This window comes from Pseudorasbora parva, chromosome 24, assembly GCF_024679245.1.
Source record: "Pseudorasbora parva isolate DD20220531a chromosome 24, ASM2467924v1, whole genome shotgun sequence".
NCBI classification, from domain to species: domain Eukaryota; kingdom Metazoa; phylum Chordata; class Actinopteri; order Cypriniformes; family Gobionidae; genus Pseudorasbora; species Pseudorasbora parva.
The window spans coordinates 14,933,492-14,951,213 of NC_090195.1; the positions used below are offsets into that span (position 1 = coordinate 14,933,492).

Consider the following 17,722-nt stretch of genomic DNA (forward strand, 5'->3'; position numbering starts at 1 on the left):
TTTGTGGTACAAAGGACTTTATTTTGGTCAGCAGACTTAAGCCATGAACTCGTAAGGGATGGGCTCCAGGAGCTGAGGCTCATTGTTCTTGGTGCTGACAAAGTGTGCTGGCCGTGGAGCAGCAGGCTGAAAATAAGATGACACCACAGAGAAAATCAGACAGCTGTTATAATGGATAAATAAAATGATGTCATTTTAATTTGACTTCAAATAACTATTTGCAAATAGTCAAACAAGAAACCTAATGATTACGTCAGGGAGTTCAATGAAACGCATGGTTTCACTGTGCACGCTCATCCATTTAAAAGTTAAAAACATTCCATTTTCAAGGGAGCAATTAAAATACACCAAGTTCTCACACCTGGCGTTTAAGCTCAATCCAGGTGCCCTCCTTCTTGGCCTCCACTTTCTTCTTCTCATTCTCCTTGACACGCTGCAGGAAGCTGTCTCTGCTCTTTGAGTGCTTAATATGCTCAATACGCACATTAATTCTCTTAGCCAGGATCTTGCCCCTAGAAATAAAAGCAGCAATTGGTCATTGACTCAAGAATTGCTGTGCATTTACAATCCATCAGAGAAAGGCATGTTTCCTTATTGACAATCTGGCAAAGGCATTAATGTGCCAGTCCAGGGTGCATAAGGATGATGCTCTTCCCCAAATGAATGACCACAAAGGACACTGGACGGCCCTTATGGTAAAGTGAATCTGGGGCATTAGTATTGTGTGATTGAGCGGTATATATGCTGCCACTCGTTTGATGCCACACACCATGATCGTGCTGGTAATCACAACACACGTCAATTGCGCTTTCGTGAATACTTGTGTGACAGTAGACCAAAAGTAATAGGTGATAGTGTTTCTTACATCTAATATTTTTAACTATCATTTCACTTCAGAAGACAAAGATTTATCTACTGGAGTCGTAAGGGATTACCGTTATGACCATTGTGTGGATTATAAAAGCATCAAATGAGGTACCCATTAACTTGCATTGTATGGACCATTGCTATGTTCACCCTGGTATTACGATGCGTTTTGATTGATCGGATCACAAGTGCGTGGCGCTAAATATAATTGTAAATGGAATCTAAAACATTGAGTTACATCACTTACACACCGTGGCACCGCCCCCACCATCATTTAGATTTTTTTTATAGTAATAAAATAATTTAGTTCAGTTAGATAACAAGACAATACAAATAAAAACTGAACGTGTCTGCTTAAAGCATGATCCTAACAAATGTTGCAGCACAAACGCAACAGGGGTCAGAGGTCATTCATCACGAGAGTAAAGAGCTGACGGAGAAATGACAATCGCTGAAGTGAAATTTGAAAGCGCCAATTAAAGCGAGTTTGTCATTGTACTGTGGTGGTGGTGTTTTTCATTTAAATGAATAGGCTAATGAACACCAGAATTCAAGAAACTCGTCCCAAATGGGCACTAATTCAAAACCAAACTAAAATGCGCACGGGTGGACAGAGCGGGCATTTAACGGCTGAACTGCCAATCACAGCATGTGCGCACTGGTGTGTTTTCGGTTCACTGCTATGGAAGCTTAACTTTCATAGGGATTCATTGAAACCACTCCCTTTGCTCCGCTCCACTATTAAGGCGGGCGTACATTGTGCGTTTTTTGCTGTTGTACGAACTCGCAGACGTTTTTTTTCCTCTGGAGAAATCGCGTGGACATCGTGGATGCTCGTATGGTCCCGGCTCGCAATGTGTGAGAGGAAATACGAGAAGCACGTTAAGAGCAACTCCCGACCTTGCAATAATTTTTAAATGTTTAAAAAGTTTGGGGAGTCGGCCCAATTTTTACCAGCATGACTGTGCCCTATTGCCAAATCAAACCAAGCACGTCACAGGCTCAATCTATGAGTATTATTAGCTCAGTGGCTGCAAACATACAGCGTTCACACACTCTTTTTCTCTGGCGCACCCTTCTCTCTCCCTCTGGTTGTTTCGGTTGATAGGAATGGCTACTGTTTTCTGCTTTTCAACAAATCATTTGCATTTTTTCTTTATTTTTTGTATCTGAAGCTATAGCAGCAACATTGAAAGCTCCAGTGACTGTGTTTAACACGAAAGCTCAAGTGATCGCGGCCGGCTTGCGGTGCAAACAGTCGTGCCGTGTACCAGCTGATTTGATGAAATGATCAAATTAAATGACTGGTAGCTTTTGCAATATCTCACGACCGCACCGAGTGTCCGAATTCACACAGTGTACGCCCGCCTTTAATGTCTGAGCAGCCGTGTACATGTTACTTTTGATTAGATATAATTAGCGTTTTAAAAGCCTAGTTAATACCATTTTTGGTGATACCATTACTGTCACATGTTGATTAACCGGTGGGAAAATTTCCTCATCGTCACATCCCTATTTTGTAGTGTAGATGTTCAGATCTAATGGCTTTGAACAGCCACTAAAGACCACATACTCTCCACCTACTGACTTAATCATAAACATCATGGGAAGCACGGTAGCCAGATGGGATTTAAACTTTGTCAGCTAAGAACCAAGTTTGGACTGAAGACGAAAAACGTACCATGTTCTTTTATCATTCCTGAATTCTAACACGCACTCACTGCATTCGTTGTGGTCTTGCAGATATAAGCGCGGAAAAGAAAGCTGCGGTCATAGAATGTGTTCATATGTAAATTGCGCAGGCTTATTTTGTCCATTAGATTGAAAGACCTGAAAAAGCCCTGAAAAATTATATTTGTATAATTACCCGCCCATAGACCCTCCCCTCGAAGAAAACAGGATGAAAGTGGACAAGAGACTGATAAAAATACCAGGTATGCATCTCCCTTGTCCACTTGTGATCCGATTGACCAAAATGCATCATTATACCAGGTGTAAACAGGGCCTCACAGGGAATCATTTACTAAAAAACTTCAGATATTCACCTAAAGAAACAAAGTCAGATAGAGTAAGTAAGAATTTACATTTTTGGATGAACTATCCCTTTAACGGGATACAAAAGTGGCATTAACATCAATAGAAACACTAACCAAGTGGTGTCTGTCATAGTCTGAATGCTGTAACTTGTTAAATTTAAAATCAAATTGTGTCATGTTCAGGGCAGCACTTACTTGACTTGCTTGTTGACAATGATGCCTACAGCATGCTGTGTAACATTATAAACACGTCCTGTTTTGCCATGGTAGCATTTATGAGGCATGCCCTTCTGGATGGTTCCTGTGCCCTGGATAAAAATATGATTTTTTTTTTAAAGAAATTGTCATAAATTGACACCAAAAAGTATCACCTTTCAATAAAACGTACCTTGATGTCTACAATATCACCCTTTTTGTAGATACGCATGTAGGTGGACAGAGGAATTGGGCCTGTTGTGGAATTAAAAGCAACATCAGGTCAGTCGTATAACACGTTTATATGCTAAACCACAGTAAATAAATACGACAAGATTAGGGCTGGGACAACGCGTCGACGTCATCGATGACGTCGACGCAAAAAATACGTCGACGCAAAATATGCGCGTCGATTCGTCAGATTCAAAATAAAGATGACGGCGCCGGAGAGTAGTAGCAACCATAGATGTACATAATAAAGTATATTATGTAATTAAGTATATTATTTATTATGTATATCTATGGTAGCAACACGAGTGGCTCCTCAGACTTTCAGAAGTGCAAGGCTTGCGGGTTGGCCACAGTCTATGCGGGTTGGCGCGCGGTGCGCACGGAGCATCACAGGCATGCGCGTCTGTGTTAAGAGCGCCTGCTCCAGGCGCGCACGCGTTTTGTTGTCACGGCTACATAAACAAATTTCTGCACACAGGAAGACAGATGTTTTGGTAATATTTGATGTATTTTAATCACAAAAACAAACGTTTGCATCAAGTGAAAGCATCGGATACATTGGCTAAGTTACCTACATAATAAGCTGTTTTAAATTTAAAATGTTCAATGTCTAATCGCGCTGATGTGACCGAGGGTATCCATCCTCTAAGTGAGCAGTTTCATCCCAGGACTATTCCGGTTTTAAACGGAATATTGGCGCCCATAATGCACTCTACATGTAACTTTTTTCACTGTCATGCCGCGGATGCGCGTGGCGTTTCTGTTGCGGGTCAGCCACGGGGCTGCGTGGCGTTTTCTCTGCCTTTGCACACTAGAAGCGTGCAAACTACTAGCGTGTCTGACGCGGCGCTGCTGCTGCTATTGATGCGGAGGGAAGCCCTATTCCTAATGTTAAACAGAAATAGCCTACTGATACAGCAAAGAAAACGTCGGGAGTAGCCACATATCTGGTATTGACGGCAAATACTAGGCTACAGAATATTTCGTTCTGTATTGACAGTTGCAATATTTCAAAATCGATAATTGACGTTTTTTATTATTACAATTAGGCCTATATCTGCATTTATGTAAACCTACAGACTTTCAAACATGAAAATGTAATTTAATAATATGTATTCGTGTCAAAATTATATATAAACATCTTTTCCTATTCTATTTTGCCTGGAGACGCTCCCAACACACGTGAAAAATAGGCGCTCTTCTATTTCCAGCATGCACGCGTTTTCCGCGCGTCACAGGCAGTGTGCAAACTCCAAACTGTTAACATGGGAGCCGAAACAAAAACGGACACGCCACGCAGCCGCGACGCTCATGCTTGCAGTGTGTCCCCGGATTTGATTAACCAACTTGTTGATATTTAATCGATGGGCATAGCCTGTAGGCTGAGTTGCATACATAGAAAATATAATATATATCGTATAATATGTTTCTTTGTTGTTGGTTAATACTTATTTATTTGTGTGTGTGTGTGTGTGTGTGTGTGTGTGTGTGTGTGTGTGTGTGTGTGTGTACTTTATGTTTTGAAGGTTTTATTGAATGCATTGTATAGTCTTACTTTGGAATTTTAAGAGCAATAAACATATATTGCAATGTTAAGGAATTCGTTTTTTCATTCAGAAAATTAAATCAACATGTATAAATTGCTATTAGGCAATTAATGGGGAGATAATCGGTAATCGAATCGAATCGTAACCGAATCGGACAGGAAAAATTAATCGTTAGATTAATCGATGCATCGAAAAAATAATCGCTAGATTAATCGTTTAAAAAATAATCGTTTATCCCAGCCCTAGACAAGATTCAAGAGCACTCACCATGCTTGCGGAAGGGCCTGGCAAACATATACCTGGTCCCCCTCCTCTTGCCTCTGGTGTTTGTCATGATGCCTGATTACTGGGAGCAAAAGAGGGGGGGGGGGAACGTTACAAAAATATAGGAGGACATTTCTAAAAAAATATCAGTTTACACCCTTTGGTCATCACTGACTGCACAATATAACATTATATATAAACGCATTTATTCCAACGACGATTGACTATCATTAAAGGTAGGTACATCATGACTTGAATGACTAACGTTATATCAAGACAAGTCTTTTTGTACATTAGATTGTTGCAGCTTTAAGTCACTTCAGTTCATGACCAAGAAATACATCGACAAAAAACTGATGTGACATCTTGCAATTCTCGTAAATATTTCTACGTGAATATTTCTCAATTCGAAATATTTCCAGGTCTTTATTTTTATAGTCATGACTCTCGCATAGACTGTACACGCATGGCCCACATGGAACGGACACGCTCCAGCTCGACTCTGCATTTTACTCATAACGGCATCAAACTACGTACATGCGGACTTAATTTCGATGCCATGTTAGACAATGTACTTTTTGGGCACTTTGTGATACACGTCTGATCAGTGAGAGCTATGTAATAAAGGATTTAATACATAATGTCTGGAGCACATCTTACCCCCGGTTGCTCGCAAGATGGCGGGTATGGCGGAAAGAGAATGATGGGGTCCTGTGGCTCTTCCTTCAAAGCCCGAATAGGAAGACTACTCATTTGCCTGAATAAAAATATCAATTCCTGAGCTGTTGCTCTATGGTTGCTCCATGGGCTGTGATGTCATCGCCATACAAAAAACGTTCAGGATTTACTTTAAACTGCCCGCGAGATTATATATAAATATTGTAGATTTATTTTATTCTACAATAGATTCTAGTGTAGATTTATTGTATTGATTCATTTTTAAATGAGAGGCCAGGTTAAACTCAACAGAACAGTATTTTCTGAAAAATCAAACAAACAAATTTAACAACAATTGAATGTATTTTTTTAATACGATTCTTTAAACGGGTTTTTTTTATTTATTAAAATGTAATGAATTCAACTAAATCCTGACATAAATTAGCGTTAAAAAACACCAGCAGTCAACAAGCACTCTAATTGTATATTTTTAATTAAACTTTTTTTTTTTTTTTTAATAAAAAGCGTTAACTGGGTTAATTTCATGAAAAATTATTACTTTTTAAAATAAAAAATGTAATACATTAAAGCTCTCTGCTTAATTAAATATATGCTAAAATAACAACACAGTGATTATAAATGTTTTGTGTTCATTAATACGTTATCTTATTATTCAAATTGCATGCATTATTTCATTTGAGAATTTCATATTATACATTATTGTATTCTCTGTATGGCACTTTTTATTGTGTGTGCACTAATGCCGTGATTATTTAAAAAATAAGTTTAAATCCGGTTGGGCACTAAGACCCCGCGAAATTCCCTCTGGCAGGAACGCAGTCTGTCCTCACGGGGACTCCTTTTCGCCTCCGCGCGGTGATTGGGTGGAAGATGGCGCTGGGCGAATGGAAATCCTAATGACAGTTTCCAAATTTGCCTCTTTTTGTACCATGGTGAGTAAATATTACTTCATTCACGGATAATGGACATCAGTACACGCATGATATTGTAAACGGTCGCGTGCTCCACTAGTTCTGTGAATCTGACTCCTTGGGTTGCCAGTTTTCCTCTGCTGCAGTTGCGAGCTGTCTTTTTCCGTCTGTGTGCCTGCTATGAATTTTGCCTTGGGCCTAAATTATTACGGTTATTGGGTAGATGTGTGAAGCGACCGTATTGTTTATGTAACACAACGTTAAGCTTTTAAATTCGCCCGTCCTTATAGGATTTGCTGAAGGCAGCAAAGCAAAGCAGAGATCTGCTAACTGCTGAGCTGAAGTGTCATTCAGCACGGGTTATGATCGCGAGATGTGCTTAATATGCGCGAGACAGTGACATCTAAACAATCTTCGAGTGTTATTTGTGTGTAATAAATGAGTACAAGCATTCAGACAAGCTTTGTGTTGCAAACGTGAGCATCATCATGATGACTGAAACGCGTTCAGTGTACCTGTGCTTCAGTGCTAAGCTGTTGCCAGTGCGGTCACATCGTGATTTCATGGTCCCATCCCCTCTCTGCTTCTCCGTACCCAGTATGCGCCTCCATATCTTATTTGCTCTATCTGCGTTTTGATTGTAAATTCCTTTTTTCCATGGCGTTTGAAGTTTTTAAATGTGAAAATGACGGCAGTGAAATGCTAATGACTTCTAATGAAATTTTACCTCTTAAGTTATGCTGTATATTTTTGAATAGGGTTGTTTTTATGTTCACATTTACGTTTTTTTATTTTTGCTTTTTATGGTATTGCAATTTTAAATAATTCATTCTTAATCAATGGCTGTTGTAATCTGATTAAATGTGTCTCAAATGCATAAAATGTCTTCTGACCTTACCATTTACCATGGTAAATATAGTTTCCAGAGTATCAGTTACTAAAATTAACCACAATAGAATCACAATAGTATCTCCTTCTAAAAATTGCACATTTTCTAGTCTTTTTATTTATTTATTTGGTAACAATTTACAACAAGGTCTTATTTGTTAACATTAGTTAATGTATTAACTAACATGAACTAACCATGAGCAATATATTTGCTTAAATATTTATTAATCTTTTTTAATGTTAGTTAATGTTCATAGTTTGTTAATGTTAGTTTACAGTTAAAATACAACTTTTGATTTTAATAAGGCATTGGTAAATGTTGAAATAAACATTAACTAAGAATAATATATGCTCTAGAAGTATTGTTTTTGTTTACTAAAGTAGTTAACTAATGAAACCTTATTGTAAAGTGTTCCCATTTTTTTTACTTGCCATAGTTTTATAGTAAAAACAATAACTATGTGGTAGAAACTGTGGTTACTGTGGTCATTTTTGTATTTGATTCTTTTATGCAATGATAAGCAGATGTAACAGCCTGAACAATTGTTCACCTGTTCCGTTTCAGGGCGCCAATGCCTCCGCTTTGGAGAAAGAGATTGGCTCGGAGCAGTTCCCTGTCAACGAGCATTACTTCGGATTGGTCAATGTAAGAAAAGGCTCTCCCTAATGTCTACCGTTGTCTCCTCAATGTTTATCGTCATGCTCTGGGATCAGCGTGTGATTCTTGTGCTTCAATCCACAGTTTGGAAACACCTGCTACTGTAACTCTGTGCTCCAGGCTCTGTACTTCTGCCGGCCGTTCCGGGAGAAGATCCTTGCGTACAGGAGCCAGCCGCGCCGCAAAGAGAACCTGCTCACCTGCCTGGCCGACCTGTTCCACAGTATAGCCAACCAGAAGAGGAAAGTTGGCGTGATACCACCGAAGAAGTTCATTACACGATTACGGAAAGAGAATGGTAAGACGAGTAGGAAGGGGTTGTAATAAAATTGTATTTAATGTTCTCAGTTACTTCTCGGTCAGAAATTGAAGAGGTGCAGCACAAGAAGTGGTTCTTACTATGCATTGAAGTCATGAACAAAATAAGCTAAGCCAGCATAAATAAACAATAAACAACAGAAAGAACCATTTTTGTTGTTGTATGAGTACATATATATTATATGATGTGCACATGTGCATATTCTTTTGAATGCACATTATCTAACAAATAAATAATCTGCAATTAAAGGGTTAGTTCAACCAAAAATGAAATTTATGTCATGAATGACTCATGTCGTTCCACACCCGTAAGACCTCTATTCATCTTCAGACACAGTTTAAGATATATTATATTCAGTCTGACAGCGTTTCTATGTCTAGGCACACTATACTGTCCATGCCCAGAAAGAAAAGAAAAACATCATCCAAGTAGTCCATCTGTGACATCAGTTAGTTAATTAGAATCTACTGAAGCATTGAAAATACATTTTGGTCCAAAATTAACAAAAATTATGACTTTATTCAGCATTATTTTCTCATCCTCGTTTGTTTTCAAACCTCAAATAAAGATTAAAATGGTCATGAATCAGCGGATTGATTCATGATTCGGATGGCTCTCGGGAATCCGAATCATGAATCAATCCGCTGATTCATGACCGCTCTCAGTTACATATGGACTACTTTGATGATGTTTTCATTCCCTTTCTGAACATGGACAATATAGTGTGCCTACACTTAGATATGCTGTTGGACTAAATATAAAACATCTTAAACTGTGTTCCGAAGATGGACGGAGGTCTTATGGGTGTGGAACGACATTAGGGTGAGTCATTAATTACATAAATTTCATTTTTGGGTAAACTAACACCTTAACAAACCATGAATGATGTGGCATTAACTTTAAAATTGTTATCTATATGCTCTGCCATACACAAAATGTATGACAGAGCAAAATGCATACAATTCTTGGGATACTCATCATTCTTCTTCCTTCAAACATGTTTAGTGGAATTATGACCAAAAAGTTCTATTTTGGTCTCATCTGACCACATCACTTTCTCCCATGACTCCTCTGAATCTTCCAAATGGTCTTTGGAAATCTTAAGACCAGCCTGGACATGTGCTGGTTTAAGCAGAGGAACCTTCCGTGCCATGCATGATTTCAAACCATGACATCTTAGTGTACAGTATTACCAACAGTAACCTTGGAAACGGTGGTCCCAGCTCTTTTCAGGTCATTGACCAGCTCCTCCCGTGTAGTTCTGGGCTGATTTCTCACCTTTCTTAGGATCATTGAGACCCCCCAAGGTTGGATTTTGCATGGAGCCCCAGTCTGAGGGAGATTGACAGGCGTGTTTAGCTTCCTCCATTTTCTAATGATTGCTCCAACAGTGGACCTTTTTTTACCAAGCTGCTTGGCAATTTCCCCATAGCCCTTTCCAGCCTTGTGGAGGTTTACAATTGTCTTCATTGTCTTTGGACAGCTCTTTGGTCTTGGCCATGTTAGTAGTTGGATTCTTACTGATTGTATGGGGTGGACGGGTGTCTTTATGCAGCTAATGACCTCAAACAGGTGCATCTAATTTAGGACAATAAATGGAGTGGAGGTGGACATTTTAAGGCAGACTAACAGGCCTTTGATGGTCAGAATTCTAGCTGATAGACAGGTGTTCAAATACTTTTTTGTAGCTGTATCATACAAATAAATAGGTAAAAAAATCCTATATTGTGATTTCTGGATTTTTTATTTTTAGATTATGTCTCTCACAGTGGACATGCACACACGATGGCAATTTCAGACCCCTCCATGATATCCAAGTGGGAGAACTTGCAAAATAGCAGGATGTTCAAAACGCATTCGGTCCGATATGATGTCCTACCTGTCTGTCACCATATGTATTTCCATACCTCCACACACCCTGCTTGTGTAGACATCACACTTCATCAGCGCGTTCCCTAAGGCTATGCAGAGTTACAGACAGACAGTCACAGAGCACCACAAACCAACAGCAGCCGCCGCCTTTTACAGTTCCTCCTGAACAAAACAATGAGCTTATGGTGTGTTCACGCCTTGTCATAACTGTAATTACGAGATGGCAACCTGTGACGTTCTACCCAGGGCTGTTCATGTCATCAGACTCGGATTAATGGGTTTCTGTCAGCACTATCAATGCCTAAATCTGCAGCAGTCAGGTGGTAGATTTATTCAAATGCAACTTCTTGCCGTCTTGCGTCTCCGTTTTTTATTGTATTGAAAATGAAGTCGGAGAACTTTACTACCAATACTACTATAATATTGTTGTGATCATCTTGTCTGGATAATTGTTTTGTACGCTGTGCAAAATGAATTTATAAACAAGTACAATTTAAAACATTCATCTCCATTTAATATGTTCCCGTAATTATTTATGTTGTAAAAATAAATCTGTGTAATAAGTGTACAATGAATATACATTATTATCCCTTAATAATAATTGCGCACTGTGCCAGACTGATGCTGGCTGGACAGGTTTTACCGTGAGTTTTCAACATTGCAATGATAAAATGTGATTTTAATGATAATTAAATGGTAATACTAACTGTTAGTACATTTTATCTTTATCATGTTACCAGTAATCCCCCCTGCCTAATTTTAATGTTATGTGCTTTGAGACATGAGTAATTTAACGGCATGACGCTTTGCAGACTCTGCTGTGTACGTTCAAATGTATTGAATGAGGTGTGGCTTTGGAGGCGCTCTGAAAGGAGGGTGGGATCTCATGCTTTTAATGCTAACTTGCTATTGCTAGCTAATCTGAAATTGCCTACCCTACCTTTTAATACATCATCTAACAAGGATAAATTAAATTACAAGTGTTAATGGTGGTTTATAAAAATACACCTGTTTATTGTTAGTTCATGTCAGCTCTATTCCATTAAATAACATTTACAGATCGATCTTTTAATTTAAATTAGCTACTGGTAAATATTAAATAAATGGAACCTTATTGTAAGTGTTACCACAAAATTAGAGCATCATCGCAATACCATCTATTTCATTACCCTCTAAAATGACCATCTAAAATTTTAATTGCAAAACCATCTATTTCAGAGTTTTGTAAAAAACGTATTGTCATGCATATAACCTAAATATCATAATTATAAGACTTGAAGTTTTGAAGACCGCAATAATCTAGATGAAGCGAGTGAAATTAGAAATGTACAGAAATTGGCAAGAAAAACACGATTCCTTGTGCTATTTTATGCAGCATTTTTCTTCCTGTCACCCCGCAGAACTGTTTGATAACTACATGCAACAAGATGCACACGAGTTTCTCAACTACCTGCTGAACACTATAGCAGACCTGCTACAAGAAGAGCGCAAGCAAGACAAGCAGAATGGCAAACTGGCCAATGGCACGCTTGACTCGCAGAACAATAACAGCACCCCGCCCTCCTCCACCTGGGTTCATGAGATCTTCCAGGGCACGTTGACCAATGAGACACGATGCCTCACTTGCGAGACGGTAATTGCACCTCACGTAACTTAACCAGATACCGTCCAATAAGACAGGATTCTGATCCTTTTCCCGACTGATTGGCTGGGCTTTTATCTAAGGTGGGTCTTTGGACTTTGCTCTTTCACAGATAAGCAGTAAAGATGAGGATTTCTTGGATTTGTCAGTGGATGTGGAGCAGAACACTTCAATCACACACTGTCTCAGGTCTGAAAGCACACTCACACTTAAACCAAAGACAAACATGAAAATGCGTCCATTTTAATAAGCTATTCTTTTTCTTACTGGGCCCCTATAGAGGTTTTAGTAATACAGAGACCTTGTGCAGTGAATATAAATATTACTGTGAGGAATGCAGAAGTAAACAGGAGGCACACAAAAGGTAAGCATGCCTTCATTTCTGTCAGCTTCTTCCCGTTTAGTTTTTTTACTAATATATATATATATATATATATATATATATATACATACTCGATACATGATTATGTTTGTGTTTGACTCTAGAATGCGGGTTAAGAAACTTCCCATGATCCTCGCCTTGCACTTGAAGAGATTTAAATACATGGAGCAGCTGCAGCGTTACACTAAGCTAAGCTACCGCGTGGTCTTCCCTCTGGAGCTCCGCCTCTTTAACACCTCTGGCGATGCCACCAATCCCGAGAGGCTTTATGACCTGGTCGCTGTGGTTGTGCATTGTGGCAGGTGAGTCGGGACAGATTTTAATGGAATCAAGGAAGCCAGATTGGACTTTTAGTCTTTTATAAATACGTTTTTCTTCCACCATGTTGATTGATTTCACAATGCTTGCTTGTGTGAACAGAATCTGTTCATGTAAACTTTTTGAAATTTGTCCTTACTAAAAAGGAGAACTGACTTGATTTGCTTGCTTGAGCTGTAGCTTATTTTTTATGCATGTGTGCTTTTACAGCGGTCCAAACAGAGGACACTACATTGCAATTGTAAAGAGTCATGATTTCTGGCTACTGTTTGATGATGACATCGTAGAGGTAAGCTGCCATCCATCACGTATAATAACATCAGTCATTCTGTTATGGAAAACTTGTAAATATTAAGGAATTTTATAATGATAATTTTCAGGACTAAGTCAGACCTTTATTAATTAAAAAAAAAAAATCTGGATTTTTCATAATGACTATATATAATAAATGCATATGTGAAAAAATACATGAAAGAAACATGTTTAGTTATAATCTTTAAAAAAAGACATCTTTGTAATATTATTAAAAAGTATATCAAACCAAATAGATATTTTATAGTGAATGTATATATAAACCGACAGGTGAAGTGAATAACACTGATTATCTCTTCATCACGGCACCTGTTAGTGCAGGGTGGGATATATTAGGGCCAGGGCGACAGGGTCATGGGCAGCCGAGGCTCATTAGTGCACATGGTAAGCAAAGGCTGGCCCATGTGGTCCGATCAAACAGACAAGCTACTGTAGCTCAAATTGCTCAAGAAGTTAATGCTGGTTCTGATAGAAAGGTGTCAGAATACACAGTGCATTGTAGTTTGTTGCTTGTGGGGCTGCATAGCCACAGAGGACCCCTGTCCACCACTAAATGTGCCAACAGTGGGCATGTGAGCATCAGAACTGGACCACAGAGCAGTGGAAGAAATGGGCCTGGTCTGATGAATTACATTTTCTTTTACATCACATGGATGTGCGTCACTTACCTGAGGAACACATGGCACCAGGATGCAGAAGGCAAGCCGGCAGAGGCAGTGATGCTTTGGGCAATGTTCTGCTGGGAAACCTAGGGTCCTGCCATCCATATGGATGTTACTTTGACACATACTACCAACCTAAGCACCTACCTACCTACCTAAGCTACCTAACCTACCTAAGCAAGTTGTTGACCATGTACACCCTTTCATGGAAACGGTATTCCCTGGGGATTGTGGCCTCTTTCAGCAGGATAATGTACCCTTCCACAAAGCAAAATGGTTTGAGGAGCACAACAATAAATTTGAGGTGTTGACTTGGCCTCCAAATTCCCCAGATCTCAATCCAATCAAGCATCTGTGGGATGTGCTGAACAAACAAGTCCCGATCCATGGAGGCCCCACCTTAAGGATCTGATGCTAATATCTTGGTGCCAGATACCACAGCACACCTTCAGGGGTCTAGTATGGAGTCCTTGCCTCGACGTGTCAGGGCTATTTTGGCAGCAAAAGTGGCACAGTAATAGGAATACTATATAATGTTATGCCTGATCTGTGTATGCAGTGCATCTGGAAAGTATTCACAGCACTTGACCTTTTCCTTATTTTCTTATGTTACTGCCTTATTCCGAAATTGATTAAATTAATTATTTTCCTCAATTCTACAATACATCATAATGACAACGTGAAAGAAGTTTGTTTAAAATCTTTGCAAATGTATTTAAACATAAAATAAAATAAAAATCACTTGTTGATAAATATTTAGAAGCTTTGCTCAAATACTTTGTTGAAGCACTTTTGGCACCTATTTCAGCCTCAAGTCCTTTTGAGTATGATGCTACAAGCTTGGCACACCTATTTTTGGGAAGTTTCTCCAATTCTTCTTTGCAGGACCTCTTAAGCTCTGTCAGGTCGGATGGGGAGCATCGGTCCACAGACATTTTCATATCTCTTCCGAGATCAGGTTCAAGTCTGGGCTCTGGCTGGGCCACTCAAGGACATTCACAGTTATCCAGTAGACACTCCTTTGTCATCTTGGCCGTGTGCTTAGGGTCATTGTTCTGTTAAGAGATAACCCTTCACCACAGTCTGAGGTCCACAGTGCTCTGGAGCAGGTTTTCATTAAAGATGTCTCTGTACATTGATGCATTCATCTTTCCCTCTGTCCTGATTAGTCGCCCATTTCCTGCCGCTGAGAAACATCCCCACAACATGATGCTGCCACAACCATGCTTCACTGTAGGAATGGTATTGGCCAGGTGATGAGCGGTGCCTGGTTTACTCCAGACATGACGCTGGCCATTCAGGCCAATCTTTGTTTCATCAGACCACAGAATTGTATTGCTCATGGTCTGAGAGTCCTTAAGGTGCCTTTTTGCAAACTCCAGTCAAGGTTTCATGTGCCATCTGGCCACACTACCATACAGGCCTTGGTTGAGTGCTGCAGAGATGGTTGTTCTTCTGAAAGGTTGACAAACAAACTTCTTTCATGTTGTCATTATTGTTTGTAGATTTCTGAGGGAAAAAATGAACTGGATCCATTTTGGATAGGCTGTAAACACAAAATGTGGAAAAAGTGAAGAGCTGTGAATACTTTATGGATGCACTGTATATATAGTTTTACTTAGCTCTAAAACATTTCATAAGCTAGAACTTGCTGTCTGGGGATACAATCAAAGTCATTTAATTTGAAAATTATTTACGGTAAATGTAATCATTTTTTAAACAATTTAAAGCTAATAAAGTTTAATGATAATTGGTTATATATAGTATAATTACTGCAAGTTCCATTAGTTGATTTTATTTGTGATGGCTCAACATGTGGATCAAGGTTACTATAAAAAAAGAACAACACTGACATCAATTTAAAGTAAAAAACATCAAACACTACATAGCTACATATACAGCAAGCAGGTTTACAAAGGTTCAACAACAGATCTAAATCACCTTAAGTGACTAGTTGCAATCAGTATACAGCATCAATATTCTTATACATGCAACAAACAATATTATCCATGGATATATAGATTAAAAGTCCCCAACAAACAATCTATACACATAATCAATCACCCTACACAAAACAAAAGCCAAAGCATTTTACCCTGTTGTAAACAATAAATACATGTAGGTTGTCTGTCAGAAAATACACCGTATAAACTTGCACTTGACGCATGCACACAGTCTACATATCTAGGTCTACCAGTCAAGGCCATCACTGCTCCTGGGCCTCAACTCCCATTCAAATAGCTTCCACCAGCCAGCGTCAATCTTGATGATTGTAAAATGGCCTTCCTACATTTTTTTAAAATTATTTTGTTTCTCCCTTTAGAAAATTGATGCCCAGGCGATTGAAGAATTCTACGGATTAACCTCTGAAATTTCCAAGAACTCTGAGTCCGGGTACATCCTGTTTTACCAGTCCAGAGACTGAAAGAGGCCCGAGAGACGTCCCCTTACGGACACCTGTTCAGCAGGCGTGCCTGTGTGCAGAACCCTGCTGCATCTCACCTGTGCAGGTTCTCTCTGCAGCGGCGTCTCACACACACCCCACCCCACCCGTCCAAGCCCTCCCTCGCCAGTCTCCACGCAGCAGTAACGTTGGACCCAATGTAGTCGCAAGGCCTTTTGAACGTTGTTTGTCAGTTGTATTTACGTTGTGAGAGCATTTCATAACTCGTGTTCAGTCCTTTACTGTGGAGAGAATGTGATAAATGTAACAGACTGTATGATATGACAGGGATTTGCGTTCAACTTTCATGCTGCGACCTTTTGATTCCTGTGGCTGTGAGGAGGCTGAAGACTTGTGCATGGGGAAAGCGGGTGTGTTTATTATAATGGCGGGGAGGGTCTAAAAGCTCCGGATACGGGGCATTTCGGGTTATGTATTTCTACCTTGTACAGAGTGATATTTGTATAAATATTATGAGAATTATAATAATATTACTGATATAGCCAAAAAATGAGAATAGAACCAGAAAAGATGTATAACACTATGGTGCACTTTTGATACAGTTTTGTAGATGTTGGAAGGTTAATGTGAGGGTTTGCTTGAGACGGCCTGTTGTGAAATTATCATTTTCTGTTTTAAAGAAAAAGAAATAAAAGTGTATACACCAAGATAGGATGTATGCATGTAAGCATGTAAATACCAGCTATTACCAGCCTACTGCGATTTGATTGGATCCCTCGTATATACAACCAAGCCTTGGCCTGTGCTGATGACTCATTCGTGGGCACTGTAGCCCCTCAGTGGCCGGTCCAGATTACTGCAAGATGGAGAACCGCACAGCATCATTCCCCTTTCACTAATCTCTCTTCTAATCTCGTTCTAGCTCAAACGGTTTTTGTTTTGCAATGATTCAGTCAGTTTGCTATGTTTAAAATCATGCTTGATTCAAATTTGCATAAAGCATTACATACATTCATTGGCGCTTAACAGGAATTCTCAAATCTGTCTCCTCTGAGGCCCATATCAAGCCCAGTTTCAGTCTGCAAAGGTTTTTTTTCATCCATTGTCTGACTATGCAGCTTAGTCTATGAGGAGGTGTGAGCCTGTCTGAAATAGTGCAGACTGAGAAAGAGGCATGGGGACGAAGGCTGCACGGGGTTAGAGAATGGAGGAGAGAAGGAAGATAGTGGGGGAAGTGGGTGACACAGATGAGCATGCTGTTAATAGCACGCGCCGAGAATAGCTCTCACAGGGGAGCAACACAATGTGCATCTTTCCAGAAAGATGCAGTCTGAATGTCAGATGCTAGATAAATGGGTCTCATCCTACAGAGACGCGTTACATTACCTTCTGGGTCGTTCGAAGTAGGTGCCTTTTCCGTTTTGAAAGATGATTTTTAAAGCAAATTAACAGTTTAAGTATTCAAATTAGACAAACAATGCCTTTATAGTGTGAATCTATTGAATTTTGCCATGTCAAGCTTAATTCAAACATTGA

At 39.4% G+C, this 17,722-nt stretch overlaps 2 protein-coding genes across 2 annotated transcripts; one reads left to right on the top strand and one right to left on the bottom strand.

Annotated features, from left to right (window-relative positions):
* rpl21 (ribosomal protein L21) lies at positions 1-5,880 on the bottom strand. The gene is made up of 6 exons (XM_067435390.1): positions 5,801-5,880; positions 5,144-5,222; positions 3,292-3,353; positions 3,099-3,211; positions 362-512; positions 1-126 (listed from the first exon to the last, which is right to left on the bottom strand). Exons 2-6 carry the CDS (start codon positions 5,208-5,210, stop codon positions 37-39), a joined length of 483 nt encoding a protein of 160 aa, XP_067291491.1. The 5' UTR covers positions 5,211-5,222; positions 5,801-5,880; the 3' UTR covers positions 1-36.
* A 754-nt stretch (positions 5,881-6,634) lies between these two features.
* usp12a (ubiquitin specific peptidase 12a) lies at positions 6,635-16,895 on the top strand. Its single transcript, XM_067434791.1, has 9 exons — positions 6,635-6,750; positions 8,183-8,263; positions 8,360-8,573; positions 11,867-12,099; positions 12,221-12,297; positions 12,389-12,472; positions 12,595-12,792; positions 13,019-13,097; positions 16,106-16,895. Exons 1-9 carry the CDS (start codon positions 6,703-6,705, stop codon positions 16,205-16,207), a joined length of 1,116 nt encoding a protein of 371 aa, XP_067290892.1. The 5' UTR covers positions 6,635-6,702; the 3' UTR covers positions 16,208-16,895.
* Positions 16,896-17,722: the final 827 nt, after the last annotated feature.